Below are 17,626 nucleotides of genomic sequence, written 5' to 3'. Positions count from 1 at the left end.
TGGGAACTTGGGGGAGCCAATTTCCACCCTTGATGAGTCAGGGCTAGGTCCTACTTGATGATGAAAAGTTTTCTAATTGGCTGTGGAGCTGAAAGAAGTGATGACTAAGGAGCTGCTGTTCGGAAACTAAGTGGGCACACACAAGGACTGACTTACTCATCTCTTCCTCTCTTTTGAAGCAGTGAAAAAGCAGGACTGTTAAGCTGTATGGAAGGTCAGATGGATGGTGCCCTTCCTCCTACCTTGCTACAAGACTTGAGGACATGGCTTCTTCTTCTTCTTTTTCTTCTTCTTCTTCTTCTTCTTCTTCTTCTTCTTCTTCTTCTTCTTCTTCTTCTTCCTCTCCTCCTCCTCCTCCTCCTCTTCCACTTCCTCCTCCTCCTCCTCTTCCTCCTTCTTCTTCTTCTCCTCCTCCTCCTTCTCTCCTTCTCCTCCTCTTTCTTCCTCTTCCTCTTCCTTTAATTCTTCTTACTCCATATACAGGTGCAAACTACTGAGCCCAGATCTGGAGTCCCTTGTAGGAGGGACCCCCTAACCTTTGAGTGACACATATCTGTTTTTATTTATTTGTGTGCATGTTGACTCCCCCTAGGAGAGGGTAAGCTCCTTGAGAGCAGAGATTGTTCATTGTTTTGGTATTCCTAGTGCTGAGCATAATATCATGCATACACCAATCAATAAGCATTTATTAAGTGCCTACTATGTGCCTGGTACTATGCTAGGTGCTCAGGCTAAAAAGATAAAATTAATGAGTCCCTGCCCTCAAAGGGCTCACTTTCTACTGTGGGAGACAACTGGTATACACACACTCATATATACAACATAAATACAAGGTAATTTGGGAACAGAAGCCCGGAACCCACATATTTCTTTGATGTCTTCCCCTTGGTGGTTTCCATTCACTTCCATGTATTATTTACCTTTGCAGATGAACCCCAAATCTATGTCTCCATGACCAGCCTTTCCTAAATTTCCAACTACTTACTGGATATCTCCATCTGGGTGCCCTGCTAGTATCTCAAATTCATCATATCCAAAACAGAATTCCTAGCTACTCTCCAAACTCTTTCTCCCAGTTTCTGTTTTATGTGTTTATAGTGTGACAATTCAATTATTTCAGTCTCTTTGGGACCCCGTTTAGGGTTTTCTTGGCAAAGATATTAGAGTGGTTTGCCATTTCCTTCTCCAGCTCATTTTGCAGATGACGAAACTGAGGCCAACAGGCTTAAGTGACTTACTCAGGGTCTCACAGATAGTAAGTGTCTGAGGCCAGATTTGAACTCAGGAAAATGAGTCTTCCTGACTCTGAGCCCACCTAGCTTCCCTATTCTGCTTTCTATCATCCCTTTGTTCATGTGATCCCCCCATGCTTGGACAGTTCTGTTATAGTTTCCTCAATCCCCTTTGTGCTGATATTGCTCTCTTTAAAAAATCATGTTATTTTGTGTGTGTGTGTGTGTGTGTGTGTGTGTGTGTATGTGTGTGTGTGTGTGTGTGTATCCCCTCTTGCGGAATGTAAGATATCTATGGGCAGGGTTAATGTGTATCTGTCTTTGTATCTCCAGCATCCAGCCACATAAAAAGTATTCAATTAATATTCGTTGAGCCAATAAATGAGTGAATCTTTAGGCTGTCTAGTTTTATAACCAAGCACATTATAATTGGTTGGGAAAGAGGGAGAGGTGACATTTCTGTGCAGTAGAACCTGGGTGATTTTCCCTTTGTGTCTCTGTGCCCCCTGTGTTATGTGTGGTGTTGGGGAGATATGATATTCTATGCTATGCTGAGAACTGCTTGAGGTCTTTAGCATAATGAATATAAAAAGGTTGAGTGATGATGGTTTTATGTTACAAGATCAGCAAATGCATCCAACACTAATCCGAGCTTTCCTTTTTCTCTTAGTCATCCTTATGTCAGAGATCATTGGGAAATGTGACATTCTAAGGGCACTTTATCCCACAATGGACACCAAGCAGTTGGATCCTCTGCACCTGACCTATTTTCAAGAATGCCCCAGAGATGCTCACAGGGGGATTCCCTCCAGTGACAGTTCTAGGCAGCTCTGCTTCTCCCTACTTTAATGTATTGGATAATATTAGTTGTATCATTAGATGTTTGTGGTTTCTTTCTTCCATAGTTACAATGTGTTTTGCAGAGAATTTATTAGATCTTATGCAGGCACACATCATCTAACATGATTCATTGCTTCCACAAAAACATGGCATTAGATGAAACAACATTACAGGGGGGCAGTTAATATCATAAGAATGCTAAAAATAGGAGATATATTTCTAGGCAACCAGGTGATACCCTGGTATAAAGAAGGCTGGGCCTGGAGTCAAGAAGACCTGAGTTCAAATGTAGCCTCAGATACTTACTAGCTATGTGACCCTGGGCAAGTCACCTAGCCCTGTTTGCCTCAGTTTCCTCATCTGTAAAATGAGCTGGAGAAGGAAATGGCAAACTGCTCCGGTGTCTTTGACAAGAAAACCCCACATAGGGTCAAGAAGAGTCAGACACAACTGAATAACATATCAGTGCTACTCATTAGCTACTATAAGCAGGGTAGGAGATTAATGGAAGTTGGGTCCCACTAGCCAATATTCTTCAGCAAAACTAAGCCAGTTGGAGTAGGAAGGGCTATGGCGTCAGATATTTTAGGAGGATCCACTGAGAGCTGGCAGGAACCTTGGTGGTCATCGGGTCCAATCCCAGTATGAAAGATAGGGATAACTCCCCTTCCCCACTGTATGGTCTGGATGAACTGGCCTTCGGTCTGTTCCTCACACGTGATACTCTGTCTCTCATCTCTGTGCCTTTGCATCAGCTGTCCCCCATGCTTAGAATTCTCTCCTCCACACCTCTGTCTCTTAGGATACCTCACTTCCTTCAAGATGCAGATCAAGTACCTCCTTCTTCTGCCTAAAGTCTTTCCTGATCTCCCCAACTGCTAGCACCTCCTCTCCCTAACTACTTTGTGTTGAACTACCATCATTTAACTTATATTTATTCTGAATCTCTTTATATACAGAAGATGTCCCAAAAGTCTTAGTGTCATTTTAAGCTTAAATAAACTTAAACATTAATGGCTTACATTTGCACTAAGACTTTTGGGATACCCTGTGTATACATGTTCTCTCCCTTCTTCTCTCCCACCCCCTACCAACCCCCCCAAAAGAAATATAAGTTCCTTAAGAGTAGAGATTGTTGGGGACAGCTAGGTGGTGCAGTAGCTAAAGCACTGACCCTGGATTTGGGAGGACCTGAGTTCAAATCCAGCCTCAGACACTTGATACTTATTAGCTGTGTGACCCTGGGCAAGTCACTTAACCCTCATTGCCCCACCAAAAAAAAAAGAGAGAGATGGGATTGTTTAATTTTTGTCTTTGTTTCACTGGCACCTACCCCAGTGCCTGGCACATATTTGATGCTTAAGAAAGTCTTGTTGATTGGTTGATTGATTGACTTGTATATGAGTCTGAATTCTTTTACTAAGCTTCTTATAAGTTTCTTGAGGGTAAGGATGAAGCTTTATTTACCATTATACCTTCCCCAGAACTGTAGAATTGTGGAAGCAGAAGGGATCTAAGAGATTAGCCATTTCAAACCACCCAGATGAGAAAACCAGGCTCAGATAGGCGATCTCATTCAGCCAAGGCCACACCTGGCAACTGGCAAAGTCTGGATTTGAACCCAGATCTTCCAACTACAAGTCCAGTGTGCTTTCCACTCTAGTGGGATGCCTCCCATGGCTCTAAATATACTGGGCTTTTAATAAACATCTGTCTACCGTCCCATGAGTCAAGGCCATTCAGTGGTCCATTAATACCTGAGAGTGACAGCTAGGTTTGTAACAAAGGCCCCAGGGGCTTCAGACTCAGAGATTGTCAGGCAAGTTGTGCAATAGAGTTTGAAAGCAGGACTTGTTGCAACTTTGGAGGCACTATGGGGAGGAGAGGAAATCATTCCATTACTAACTTCAACAGAGAAATGAAGACAGATTCTCCCCTTTGCCTGCTGGGTAGGGCGTGAGTCCTTTATTTGCAGATAAGGAAATCACTTGGCTCCAGATTTCTGGTCTATCTGGACCATTGTTTAAATGCATTACTAAATTCACTTCCTGGACATGTGTGTGAGAGGGTGGTGTGTCAGTACGCTTACCTACAAGCCCTGGACAGGTTGTCTGCTCCCAGGGCACACATACACACTCATTTTCAGCCCCTCCTTTTCTTCCTCCTCTCTTGCCTGATCCTGCCTGGCCCACCTAAGTGAACTCCAGAACTCTCTTTGCATGGGAGCAGGGAGGAGAGCTCTGGTCTCCTTGGTCAAACCCTCAGCTTTTTGGGGAAAAGTCTCCTCCTCCAGCTTAGAAGAATGCGCAGGTCAAGACCTGTGGGCAAGATCAAAAAACGCCTTCAAGAGGTCAAGAACCAATGGAGCCAGCTGAACAAGGTTGATTTTAGTCACAATGAAAGTGCCAGGGTGGCCATGGATGCTCTTCTGGATGGGGGCCCAGAGTCATACCAGAATGCCTTGAGCAAAGAAGGGGAGGTGGACTTCCTGTCCTCTGTGGAAGCTCAGTATATTCAGGAAAATGCCAAGGAGCCCTATTATGCCAAGGAGCCCCCTGTGGAGGGAGAACTGGGCCCAAGGGTGAATGACACCATTTCTCTCCAGTCTGGCACCTATTTCCCCATGTTGTCCGAGGGCAGTGAGCCAGCCTTGCTGCAGAGCTGGAGCAAGACCGAGAAGCCCTATCTGAAGGAGAAGTCCAGCGCTACTGTGTACTTCCAGACAGACAAGCACAACAATATCAGGGACCTCATCCGCCGCTGCATCAGCAAGACCAGCCAGGTAGAGAGGGGAATGCAGGGGGGCTCCTTGGGCCCAGGGGGTCAGGTCCTTGTTCTTTGCAGGATATATGTGTGGGGGGTAGGGGAATGGGACTTAGAACAGGTGTTGGGGCACATTTCCCACTGAAGCCTGCTGATTCCGGTAGCCTCAGCCTCTTTCTGTCAGCTCAACTTGGTTTGACCACTGTGGTTTCTCATGGTAAGCTGTTTTCCTGACCCGATCAAGTGTAAGTAATTTCGTCGAGGGCAGAGACAGTTTCGTGTTCTTTTCTTTTTTTCCTTTTTTTAGCCTCCTGTGCCAGGTACACAGTAGGCACTTGTTTAATTGGTGTGAGTTGATTGATTGGTATGGATTGATTGGTTTGAGTTAATTAGCCTAGGGAATTTCAGTTGCTTAGCAGGGTGGTGCTAAAAGAATATCACTACAAAGACAAACTCAAGTCTATGCAGTACTTTTGATGCTCACAAAGTACTTGACACATAGCATGCCCTTTGACCCTCAAGGGAGGAGCTTTGAATGTAAGCATCCTCCATTTAGGACTGGAAGGGATCTTGGGGGTAATAGAGCTCAGGTGGGAGCTAAGGCCTTGGGGGAAGTGACTTGCCCAAGGTCACACAGATAGTAAGTGATAGAGGCAGGATTCGAACCCACGTCCTCTGATGCCAAATCCAGTGTGCTTTCCACCATGCAATAGGAAGTCAAGGCCCTTTGATTTAGAACTCATAGGATCTGAAACTGGGGAGGGCCTTAGAGATCACTATTACAAATCCCCCATTTTACAGATAAGGAAACTAAGTCCCAGAGAAGTTAAAGTCATACATCTAGTAAGTAGCTGAACCTGCATTCGGTCCCAGACCCTCTGATTTTTTTTCAGGACAACATGCTGGACACTTAGAAAATTTATCATTTTATGTTATCTCCACCGAGTCAGTTCAAAGCCTACATGCCCCCAAATTGTTGCTGGGCTGTAGTGAATAAAGAGCAGGTCTTGGATAGAGAAGACCTAGGTTCAAGTCTCACCTCTACCACACAATGGCTGTGTGACCCTGGGCAATTGGCTTCATTTTTCTGGACCTCAGTTTCCCATCTGTAGAATGGGGATAATAATAGCACCTGTTTTCCAGGGGTGTTGTGGGGATCAAATGAGAGAGTATTTGTAAGATGCTTTGCAAACCCTAAAGTGCTATTTAAATGCTAGCTATAATTATTAGGTAGTCAACCTTGAGCAAGGCACTTTCCTCAATTCCCTTCAAAATAGGGATTTTAATACTTGTGACACTTACCTCAAAGGGCCCTTGTGACGACAAAAAGAGATGACTGAAAGTACTTTGTCCAACTTATAGAAATATTAGCTATTATATGTATATTAAATATGTAGTATGTATATATGTATACATATACAAATATATACATATGCTAGATCCTTTTAAGATCCCCCAAAATAACTTATAACGGTGGAATTTCAGACACCATGACAGGTAGTTGGGGAAATCACTTGAGAAATCACAGGACAGCAGCAGTTGCTTACTGCAGGCACCAGCAGAGCTCCTCACCCAGTGCCCTACATTCATTCCATCTGTGATAGGAGATAGTGATATCAGGACTGCCTCTTTTTGTATCCCCAGTGCTTAGCACAGTGTGCGCCACATCCATAGGAGGTGCTTAATCAATATTGATTGATTGATGAGAACAGTGTCCTTCCACATAAATCTATACTGAATATGATTCTGGAGAGAGTGCAAAGAAGGATCATTTCACTGTATATGTCTAATCATGAAATACATTTGTCCTCTTTAGAGAGGATGGGTCATTCTGCATCTTTCTTCATCTTGCTGTCTCTCTCTCTCTGTCTCGCTGTCTCTCTCTGTCTCCTTCTCTCTCCCTCCCTCTGACTCTCCTTCTCTCCCTCTCCCTCTCTCCTTCTCTCTCTCCCTCCTTATCCCTCTCTCTCCTTCCCTCCCTCCCTCTCTCTTTCCTTTTCTCTCTCTCCTCTCTCCCTCCCTCTCTCTCTCTCCTTTTCTCTCTCCCTCCCTTTCCTTCTCTCCCCCAAGGCTAAGATTGTCATACAAATTGGTTTCAGAGCAGGAAGGAGCCTTAGAAATCATCTTGTTTAAGCCCCACCTTTTAAATGATTGCAGTTTACAGTAACTCATGGAAAGAGGACATGCATCCCTAACATAGGTCTTGGCAATTGCTTTTCATGTTGAGGTCAGTCTCATACTTGAGTTCTCTCTCTGGGCAAATATTTAGAACCCTAAGGCTCTTCAGTTTCCTCATCCATAATATGGGGCTAATAGCTGGAGTAACCTACACCGGAAGGTTTCTGTGAGGCTCAAATTAGATCAAACCTTAAAGTACAATATAAAAGTAATTTATTATTGGTTTGTTATTGGAGAAGCTGGCTCAGGGCATCTGGGGGGTGGAGATGGGAATGGGAATAGAGGGCGGCTCCTTGGCTTGTCAAGGCACCACGATTTATCTCAGCTCTGTTTTATATCTCTGTGACCACGTTATTGGGTGCTGACACATGAGCACCCCGAGAATGGTGCCCTTGGGACAGTTTGGACCTGGGAGTCAAGAGCCTGGCCTGAGGTCTGACTTCCGGCTCCATTGTCACTAACTTTCTTGTATGACCTTGGCCAAACGTGTTAACCTTTCCAGGGCTCAGTTTCCTCATCCGTAAAATGCGGAGTAAAAATGTTGTGGCACTGGAGGCAGTGATGAGAGAGGTGCCTTAGGGAGACCCAGGCTCAGTATAAGTATTGAGCAGACCGGTTTTGGGGTCTGAGTACCTGGCTTTGAATACCAGCTCTGCTAATTAGTAGTCTCACTTCAAGGCTTGCAAATCATCTTAATGTGTATAATGTAATGTGAGTCCCACTACGACCTTGTCAGGGTTCCAGGCAAGGCCCTGATTATTATTATTTTTTTTGGGGGGGGCAATGAGGGTTAAATGACTTGCCTAGGGTCACACAGCTAGTAACTGACAAGTGTCTGAGGTCAGATTTGAACTCAGGTCCTCCTGAATCCAGGGCCGGTGCTTTATCTACTGTGCCACCTAGCTGCCCCCAAGGCCCTGCTTTTCAGTGAACTTTTCCTGGTTTCTCTACCCTCCAGCCCCCAACTTCTGCTCCTACAATCTTCCCCTCTAAGGTTGTTTTCTGCCTACTCTACTTGGCATGTATCTTGCATGTGCCTATTTATAGAAATTTGTTAAGCTCCTTGATGGCAGGAATTGTTTTTGTTGTGTTTTTTTTCTATCCCCAACTAGTTTTGTTGTTGTTCAGTTGTTTTCAGCCAGGTCCAACTCTCTTCATGACCCCATTTGGGGTTTTGTCGGCAAAGATACTAGAATGGTTTGCCTTTTCCTTGTCTAGTTCATTTGACAGATTAGGAATCTGAAGCAAACAGGGTTAAGTGACTTGTCCAGGGTCACGCTAGTGTCTGAGTCTGGATTTGAACTCAGGAAGATGAGTTTTCCTGACTCCAGGTACAGCACTCTATCTACTGTACCACCTTACCTAGCTGCCTCATCCCCAGCTCTGAACTCTTCATAAAGGCTTATTAATCCATTGATACGGTGCTATTATTTACAGATAAGGAGCCTGAGGCTTCAAGCAATTAATTAGCTTGCCTTCACAGGGTACGCAGCTACTGTTTGAGATAGAATTTGAACCCATGCCTTTCTGACTCCAAGTGCAGCGCTGTGTCCACTACACTACCCTCAGCGAGCCTCTGCCTCTCTAGATCTGTTTCCTGGTCCGTAGGGTGAGATTAGAGTAGATGACCTTCCGCCTTTAAATCTCCGTGGTGGCCTATCCCCAGAGGTGTTCAAATAAATGGGGACGGGTCGGCCACTTTGGGGGGACGTTGTAGAGGTAATTCTCCTTCAAGTTAGACCCGATGCCCTCTGAGGTCCTCCCAGATCTTTGATTCTGTGGAATAGGGGCAGGCTCAGTGCAGCGAACGGCCAGGTAAGGAAGACTCCCTCTACCAATGGCCCTTCTGCGCAACTCACAGCCTTTGAGACCTGCTGAAGGCGCCTGTTTTGTGCCAGGCCCTGGGTGAAGTCCCGAGGATACAAAAAGAGGCAGAGGAGAGTGTCTGCCCTGAAGGAGCTCCCAGTCACCCCGGGTTACGACGACATGCAAACAACTATGTACACGCAAGAGACATACAGGATAAACTGCGGGTAGTCTCAAAGGGAAGGCATCAGCATTAAAGGGGATCAGAAAAGGTGGGGAATTTAGCTGGGATGTAAAGGAAGAGATGAGGAGGGGGAGCATTCCAGGCACCGGGGGCAGCTGCATCAAATGCCGGAAGTGAGGAGATGGCGGGTGACCCGTCCCAGCTCAGGGAACCAGAAGGTGGATTTGAACCCAGGCCTTCCTGATTCCCAGGCTGGCCCTCTTTCCGCCCTACCCCAGCCATGATCTTAAAATGGTCTAGAAACGTAAGTCATCCCTGTAGGTGCTGTGGGCTAGTGGTGTCAACACCAGTCACTCATAAAGCCCTCGATCCAGGTCTTGAAACACACCCTCCCTCCGCCCTTCCCCTCCTCCAGCAAAAGGGAACTTCCTGCCTCTGAGGAGGCATCTGCTCGAGGCCTCCTCCCCATAGAAGGGGCCCTTCTCTGCCCCAGAGTCCAGTGGCGATTGCCCCCGTGATTTTGCCCCTCTACTTGTCCATGAGGTCACCCCCATCCCTGACCTTCCTGCTTTCCCGTTCTTCTCTGTCTCTGTCTCTTCTGTCTCTCTCTGTGTCTCTGTCTCCCCCCGCGCCCCGCCCCCAACCCCACTTACTCACATATACAGAGACCCTGACCAGCCTCCTGGCTAGCCTTCCATCCCCCAGCTCCAGCACTTTTTGCCGGCCATCTCCCCATGCCCGGAATGCTCTCCCCGCTCATTTCTACATTTCAGCTGTGCCCCACACCCCACCCCACCGTCTGCGGTCCTCCTTTCCCAGTCTGCCTGCATCCTAACGCCTTCCCTTTGAGATAACCCCCAATTTAGCCCATAGGTGCCTGGTTTGCACCTGGCATAGAGCGTGCTGTGACCAACCCATTTCCCTCAGACATATTGCTCCTGAACAGCAGGGTCTGTCTTTTGCCCTTTCTTTGTAGCCCCAACTCTTAGCAGAATGCCTGGCTCACAGTAGGCACTTAATAAATGCTTGTTGACTTGATGATGGGAAACAGGACCTCTGGTGACCGGCAGGGTACAATCAGAGGGCACAGTTATGAAGGGAAAAACATCCCAGAACCAGCCTTCTCCTGTCATACATAGCCACTGAGCATTGATGAGCTGGCATCAGTTCTGTGCCAACTACCCAAGGGCAGTTCAGCCAAGTAGGTCACAAAAATGCTTCAGAGTGAACTAATGGAATCTAATGATTAATCTGTTACCCCCCTAAGGAGTGACTGCATCTTTGCCATGCACACTGACCACCAGAAGGCAAAGCCAGCAAGCCCTGATGTCTTCGGGCTCCCCAGACTGCCCCTGGGGCAAGTTTCCATGGGGAAATTCCTGGGAAGTAGAAAGAACACATACATCCAGAGCTCCCTCCCTGGTCTGAAGAGCAGCACCTCTTGGGCCTCAAGTAATACCAGCTGACTTGTGTGTTCAGGGTATAATGAGAAATCTCCTTTTTATTTTAAAAATATTTAAAATTAAAAATTTTAAATTATTTTAAAAATATTTCTCTCAATTACATGTTAAAACAACTTTTAAACATTTTTTAAATATTTGAACTTTCATTTTTATGACATTCCATGGCTACCCAGGCTTTCACATGCATGATCTACCCTCCAAGGGAGGAGGTATGAGTAATATGATCCCAATTCTACAGATGAGGAAACTGAGGCACAGGAAGATGAAGTGATTCATGGCACCGCCAATTAAATACACAGGGTCTAGATTAGGCCCTTATCTCTTTGCCTGGACTACCAGAAAACTCCCACTTGGCCTCTTTGGTTTCTCTCTGTGAGAATCAGAGCGCCACCACCCTGCTGAGAAAGACATTGTGAGAACCAGGGCAGCTCTGCCGTGAGGAGAAAGCATGAGGTGACCTTTCTGAGATTTCCAAGGTCAGATTGGCATCCAGAAGTTATGTCTATCAATGGACCAGTCAATTAGCTTGGAGCTATGTGTGGGGACTGCCCTCTTCCGGACCGCAGAGGGCTTCTGCTCAAGGAGACTGAGACTCTTCCTTTTTGTTCGAACTGGCTGTTGGCAGCAGGGGTAGGCAGAATAGAGAGAGTAGACAAATCTCTTTATTTCTCTACACGTTCTCTTTACTAATCCCTAATATACTTTAATAAATACTTAATGCCCAAAGATTGGTACTATGAGTTTCTAATTTAAGGTGACCACACATTTGATTTTTTAGACATCATAGTTAGATTTTTAAGCTTCACATCTCCTCTCTAATTCATCCTCCATACAAAATTGGCTAAGTTACATAACTAAAGCACAGGTATGTGCTTTTGAACAGTGCCCATCTCTTGCTTAGTAAACTCCAGTGGTTCCCTATTACCTCTAGGCTCAAAGACAAACTCCCTTATATAACGTTTTTTCCTTTAAAAATATATATGTATTTATTTTGTTAAATATTTCCCAATCACATGTAAAATTTTTGACATTCTTTTTTTTCTTCTCTTTTTTTTTGGTGGGGCAATGAGGGTTAAGTGACTTGCCCAAGGTCACACAGCTAGTAAGTATCAAGTGTCTGAGGCCAGATTTGAACTCAGGTCCTCCTGAATCCAGGGCCGGTGCTCTATCCACCGCACCACCTAGCTGCCCCCCAACATTAATTTTTTTAAAATTTTGAGTTTCCAAATGCTCTCCCTCCCTCCAGCCCCACTTGCCACCACCTGAGAAGACAAGCAACAGGGGCAGCTAGGTGGTGCAGTGGATAAAGTTCTGGCCCTGGATTCAGGAGGACCTGAGTTCAAATCTAGCCTCAGTCACTTGACACTAGCTGTGTGACCCTGGGCAAGTCACTTAACCCTCATTGCCCCACAAAAAAAAAAAAAGAGAGAGAAGGCAAGCAACACATAGATTGAACATGTGATGTCATACAAAACATATTTCCATATTAGCCATGTTGCAGCTAGGTAGTGCATTGTGGGGTCTTCAGCCAGGAAGACCTGAATTCAAATTGAACCTCAGACACTCACTAGCTGTGTGACCCTGGGCCAGTCACTTAACCCCATTTGCCTTAGTTTCCTCATCTATAAAATGAGCTGAAGAAAAAATGGCAAACCAGTCCAGTATCTTTGCCAAGAAACCTTAAAAGGAGTCATGAAGATTCGGACATATGAAATGATTGAATAACAACAAAAGAAAACATATTCTGTGCAATTTTTAATGCCCTTCATAATCTGGTCCCAACCTACCTTTTCAACCTTATTTGGTGCAGTTTTAAGTCTTAATAGGTTACAGACTTTTAGGAAACCCTCTATGTTAACTCCCCTTCCCTCACTCCACAGTCCAGTCAAAACGACTTTCTTGCTGTTGCCCTGAGAATTCCCCAAGATTGGGATGCCCTCCTACCTCCTTTCCACCACTTAGAATTCTTAGAATTTCCCTCAATACTCTGCTCAAGCAATACCTTGTTCATGAAGCCTTTCTTTATCCCTCTGGCTTTCAGTATCCCCGCCTCTCCCCAACCCAATTACCTACTATTAATTTTTGTCCTTCTGTCTCTCACTTACATTTGAAAAAATTATGTCCCCCATAGAATTTAGATGCCTCAAGGTTACACAGACTTTCATTTTTGTCCTTGTGCCCCCAACACCTAGCACAGAGTGAGGCAAAGAAATGGGTACAAAATGATTACTTGTTGAAGGTCAGTGGCAGGGGACAGCTAGGTGGTGCAGTGGATAGAGCATTGGCCCTGGATTCAGGAGGACCTGAGTTCAAATCTGGCCTCAGACACTTGACACTTACTAGCTGTGTGACCCTGGGCAAGTCACTTAACCCCCATTGCCCTAAAAAAAAAAAAGAAAAAAAAAGTCAGTGGCAGAACTGGAAATAGAAATGAGTTTTGGTTGAAATCCAATACTCTTTCCCACCGCCCATAATAGACTCTCCTGAAGTGCACTAGATCTCTCCATGAGAGGCATTAGACAGAGGCCTCTGAGTGGGTAGTAACAAGTTGGAAGATGTGGTCTTGGGGAAGAGAGTCCACAAATGAGTTTTCCTGGATTCTCTTTGGCCTTTGGAGATATGCAACCTCCTTTCTTGAGTCTATCCATGTCTGTGTGTGTGTGTGTGTGTGTGTGTGTGTGTGTGTGTGTGTGTGTGTCCATTCATAGCTCTGTGTATGTACATTGTTTGTGTATTTATTTCATTCCTCTGTCTATCACAGAATCCCAGAAACTCAGAGTTGAAAAGGACTTCATATAATGACGAATTTCCCCTTCAATATCTCCAAATGGTCATCCAGTCTTTTCTTGAATAGTTCCAGTAAGGGGAAACTCTTTGCCTCCTAAGGCTGCCCATCACACTTCTGGATAGCACCATTGGTTAGGAATTTTTTTCCCCAACATCAAGCCCCAATTCATCTCTTTTCAACTTTAATACATTACTCTTCTTTCCTCTAGTAGCAAATAGAAACAGTCCCTTTTCTGAAAACTGATACTGAAAAGTCCCTTTTCTGAACATTACCAAGAATTTATTAAATTTCCACTAGGTGTCGGGCACTGTGTGCTAAGAGCTAGGGATACAAATACAGAAACAACAACAAAAGAAGTCTCTCAAGGATCTATTTTTTTTTTTTTTTTGCGGGGCAATGGGGGCTAAGTGACTTGCCCAGGGTCACACAGCTAGTAAGTGTCAAGTGTCTGAGGCCAGATTTGAACTCAGGTCCTCCTGAATCCAGGGCCAGTGCTTTATCCACTGTGACACCTAGTTGCCCCCTCAGGGATCTATTTTAATAAGGGAAGACAACACATACAAGGAAGCTAAAAGGGGAGAAGGGTTTGGCAGGGGAAGGGAAGAGTAGAAGAAGTAAACACTAAATGATGTTTGGTGGCAAAGTACAGGGAATGAAGGATGCCTGTCCTGGGCCCTCCTCAAAATGGAGGTTCTGGGAATAACTCACCAATGGGAAAAAGGGACCACAGGGATGGAGGGAGAAGGCAAGTCAAGTCATGGTGGCGATTTCCTTATGAGGCCTTCAGATGCTTGCGTGTCTGTTTCATCTCTCCATGTCCCATTGTCCATACATTAATCCATATAGATTGTGTCTCGATGTCAGTCTGCGTATGCCTACCGATGTATCGTTGCCTGTGATTGGTTGTTGTTTCCCACGAAGTGAGTTCTGCCCCTCACCGCTACCTGTACACCTGGTCTGTCACCTACTGCATGTCCCTGCTCTTTGACAATGCTTTTCACTTTTGACACTGACACCTACAGAGACATCAGAGCAGTTCCAGTGAAAACATGCCCTAAAACAGGAGAGGAAGAAAATAGAGAACAAGCAAAAGAGAGAAGGGAAAGAGGAGAGAGGGAGGGAGAAGAGGAGGAGCCCCAGGAGGGGCTGGAGAGGTAGAGGGGCATCAGAAATTGCCCCAAGTGGCATTTGGTAGTGCCCGTTCAGACCTAAGTCAACCTGGCCCCTTCTGGTCCCTCCAGAAGCGGCTGATGAATGGATTTCCAACAATACAAGGAAATCAAATTCAGTCAGGAGGCACCTGGAGAGTCTTCACTTTGGGGTCCAATGTGTACCATAACAGTGGTATTTTTGTGATTGTTTTTCTGGCAATAAACCATCACCCATCCACCTCCCTGAGCCTTCTCCCAGGTATGTCTAGTTCATGTTGCAAATTTTTTCCATAATGACTATTATAATACTAAGAGCATTGTATGGTGTGCAAAGTGCTTTACAAGTATTATTCCATTTGATCCTCACAACAACCCTGGAAAGTAGATGTTATTATTATTCCCATTTTCCCAACAAAGCAACTGACAAATAACTTGCCCAGGTTACACAGTGAATGTCTGAGGCTGAATTTGAACTCAGGGCTTCCTCACTCCAGGCTGTTATTTCAAGTCCCCTACCTCTCTTCTCCTTTACAGAATTAAAACTTCTTCCTCCTCCATTCATTAGTCATATCATCGACTTGCTTAATTCTGAAATAGTCTGCCTTCCACCAAGTGCTCTCTGTGCATGTCCATGTCTATATCCCTCTGTCTCACTTAACCCTCATGCCCCACAAAAAATAATATTATTCCCCAGTTACATATAAAGACAATTTTAAAAATTCACTGTAAAGATTTTTGAGTTCCAGATTTTCTTTCCTTCCCTCCCTGAGGCAGTAAGCAATTTGATATAGGTTGTACATGTTCAATCATGTAAAACATATTACCATATTAGTTATGTTGTGAAAGAAGACATGCACCCAGTGAGAAAAAAACCATGGGAAAAAATACAGAAATTGAAAAATAGTAGGCTTTGATCTGCATCCAGACTCCGTTGGTTCTTTCTCTGGAGCTGGATAGCATTTTTTATTATGAGTCCTTTGGAATTGTTTTGGATCATTGTATTGCTGAGACCAGCCAAATCATTCATAGTTGACCATTGTACCATATTGCTGTTACTGTGTACAACCTTCTCCTAGTTGTGCTCACTTCACTTTGCATCCGCTCATGAAAGTCTTTCTAGGTTTTCTGAAATCTGCCTAGAACAGTTATAACTTTTTAAAAAATGCCTTTACATCCATCCACAGGGACCCCGAGAGTCAGAAGGCCTGAATTTGAATAAGAGTATTTATACACCTGTAAGGTTTGCAAAGCTCTTATACAAACAGTTATCTCATTTGATCCTCACCAACAACTCTGGGAAGGGATAGTTTATCTCTGTTTTGCGGATGAGAAAACTAAGGCAGACCAGGGTGAAGTGAAATATCCGAGGCAGGAGGATTTGAACTTGGGTCCCTCTGACTGCAGCCCAGCATTATCCCGAGGTGCCTTTGACATTACCTGGGTAACTTAAGCCAATTCATTTTTTCATTTCTCTGAGCTTGTTACCTTTTCAGCAAAAGAGAAATCATCACACTTGTATTCCCTACTTCCCCAGACTGTTGTGACAAGCATTTAATGTCAACCATGAAGCACTCTAAATAGGGGTAGCATTTGAGGTGGCTGGGTGGTGTGCTGGACCTACAAGTTCAGATCCTGCCTCAGTCACTAGATGTGTGATCCCGAGGAAGTCACTTACCTTTTCTCAGCCTCAGTTTCCTTATCTGTAAAATGGGGATAATTGTAGCATCTCCCTCCCAGGGTTGTTGTGAGGACCAAATGAGAGAATATTTATAAAGAGCTTTGCAAACCTCAGAGCTCTATAAATGCTAGTTAGGGAGGCCTCCTTTTCCCCCCATGTGCCCATCATGGATTTGGGACAAGTATAATCTCCCTTTTCATAGTTGGAGAAGTTAGAAGACCTGCCCAACATCACACACTTCATAGTAGGTCTGAGGCCAGAATTCAATTTGGTTCAGTTCAATAAGCATTTATTAACCCCCTACTGTGTGTCAGGCACTGTGCTAGGTATGCGAAGAAGAGAATAAAAGTCTCAGCTCTCAAGGAGTTTCTTGCTTTCCCATCCCCCTCCCCAACCCCAACTAAGCAAGCACAGAAAAGTAGATATAAAATGTACGCCATCAGCCCACTGATCAGTGTTTATGAAGCACCTGCTATGTGCCAGGCACTTTGCTAAGAACCAGGGATGAAAATTGTCCCTGCCCTCAGGGAGCTCACAATCTAAGCCTCTCCCCATTTCCATCCATTTAGCCACCAAAGAGATTTTCCTGAAGCGTAGGCCTACGACGCCAGTCTCCCCCTGACCATCGCCTCCAGAATCAAGTACAAAAATGGTGTGGCATTCAAAGGCCTTCATCACCTTAGCCTGTCCTACCTTTACAGGCTTCATACACCTTCCTCCCTCACCCACTCGCTTCCATCTAGTGACACTGACCTCCTGGCATCTCCCGGCTCCAGGCATTCTCTCTGGCTGTCCCTCACGCCTGGAGCCTGGAGCCTGGAGCGCTCTCCCTCTGCTGCTCTGATTACTGACCTTCCTCACTTCCTTCAAGTCCCAACTAAAATCCCCCCTTCTTCAGGAAGCTCCTCCCAATTCCCCTTAATTCCGATAACTTCTTTGTTATCCTGTAGACAGCTTGCTCTCTGTATTTGTCTACATCGTGTCTCCTCCTCTACATTGTGAGCTCCTGGGGGGACTATTTTGTATTCCCAGCCTTAGCACAGTGCCTGACGCATGTAAGAGCTTAGTAGGGGCTTACTGACTGACAGACTTGTTCTGAGGAGCCTCTTCTCCTGGAATTCAGAGGCAGAGGGACAGAAAATATGGGTTCAAGTCCTTACAGTCATTTATTTACCCATCGTGTAGCCTTAGGCAAGTGACTCAGATTCATCTGTAGATGAGGATAATAATAATAATAATAATAATGATAATAACAATCAATAATAACTGCCTTGACTACCTCCCTGGACTGCGTGAGAATCCTATGTAATCATGGATTTGAATAAGTTTTGGTAAACTTTACAGTACCAATGTCAGAGCTAATTATAGACTCATTCAACCTGGAGGGCCTCTGGAGGTCCCTGAGGCCCTCTCTCACTCTAGGCCCAGAGAACAGAAGTGACTCCTCCATATCTCACTGAGCCTCCCTTTTTCCGGGCTCTAGTACAGCCTTTTCATTTTATAGAGGGCAGCTAGGTGGCACAGTGGAGAGAGCACTGGCCCT

At 45.0% G+C, this 17,626-nt stretch overlaps 1 protein-coding gene across 1 annotated transcript in view; it reads left to right on the top strand.

The window, feature by feature from the left end:
• The first annotated feature begins 4,374 nt into the window (after positions 1-4,374).
• FAM83A (family with sequence similarity 83 member A) overlaps positions 4,375-17,626 on the top strand; it is a 29,156-nt gene continuing 15,904 nt past the window's right edge. Inside the window, exon 1 of the mRNA XM_043979672.1 lies at positions 4,375-4,854. Within this exon, the coding sequence (XP_043835607.1) occupies positions 4,375-4,854 (480 nt within the window). The remainder of the gene's footprint in view (positions 4,855-17,626) is intronic.

This window comes from Dromiciops gliroides, chromosome 1, assembly GCF_019393635.1.
Source record: "Dromiciops gliroides isolate mDroGli1 chromosome 1, mDroGli1.pri, whole genome shotgun sequence".
NCBI lineage: Eukaryota > Metazoa > Chordata > Mammalia > Microbiotheria > Microbiotheriidae > Dromiciops > Dromiciops gliroides.
This window is presented reverse-complemented; position numbering and strand designations above follow the sequence as displayed.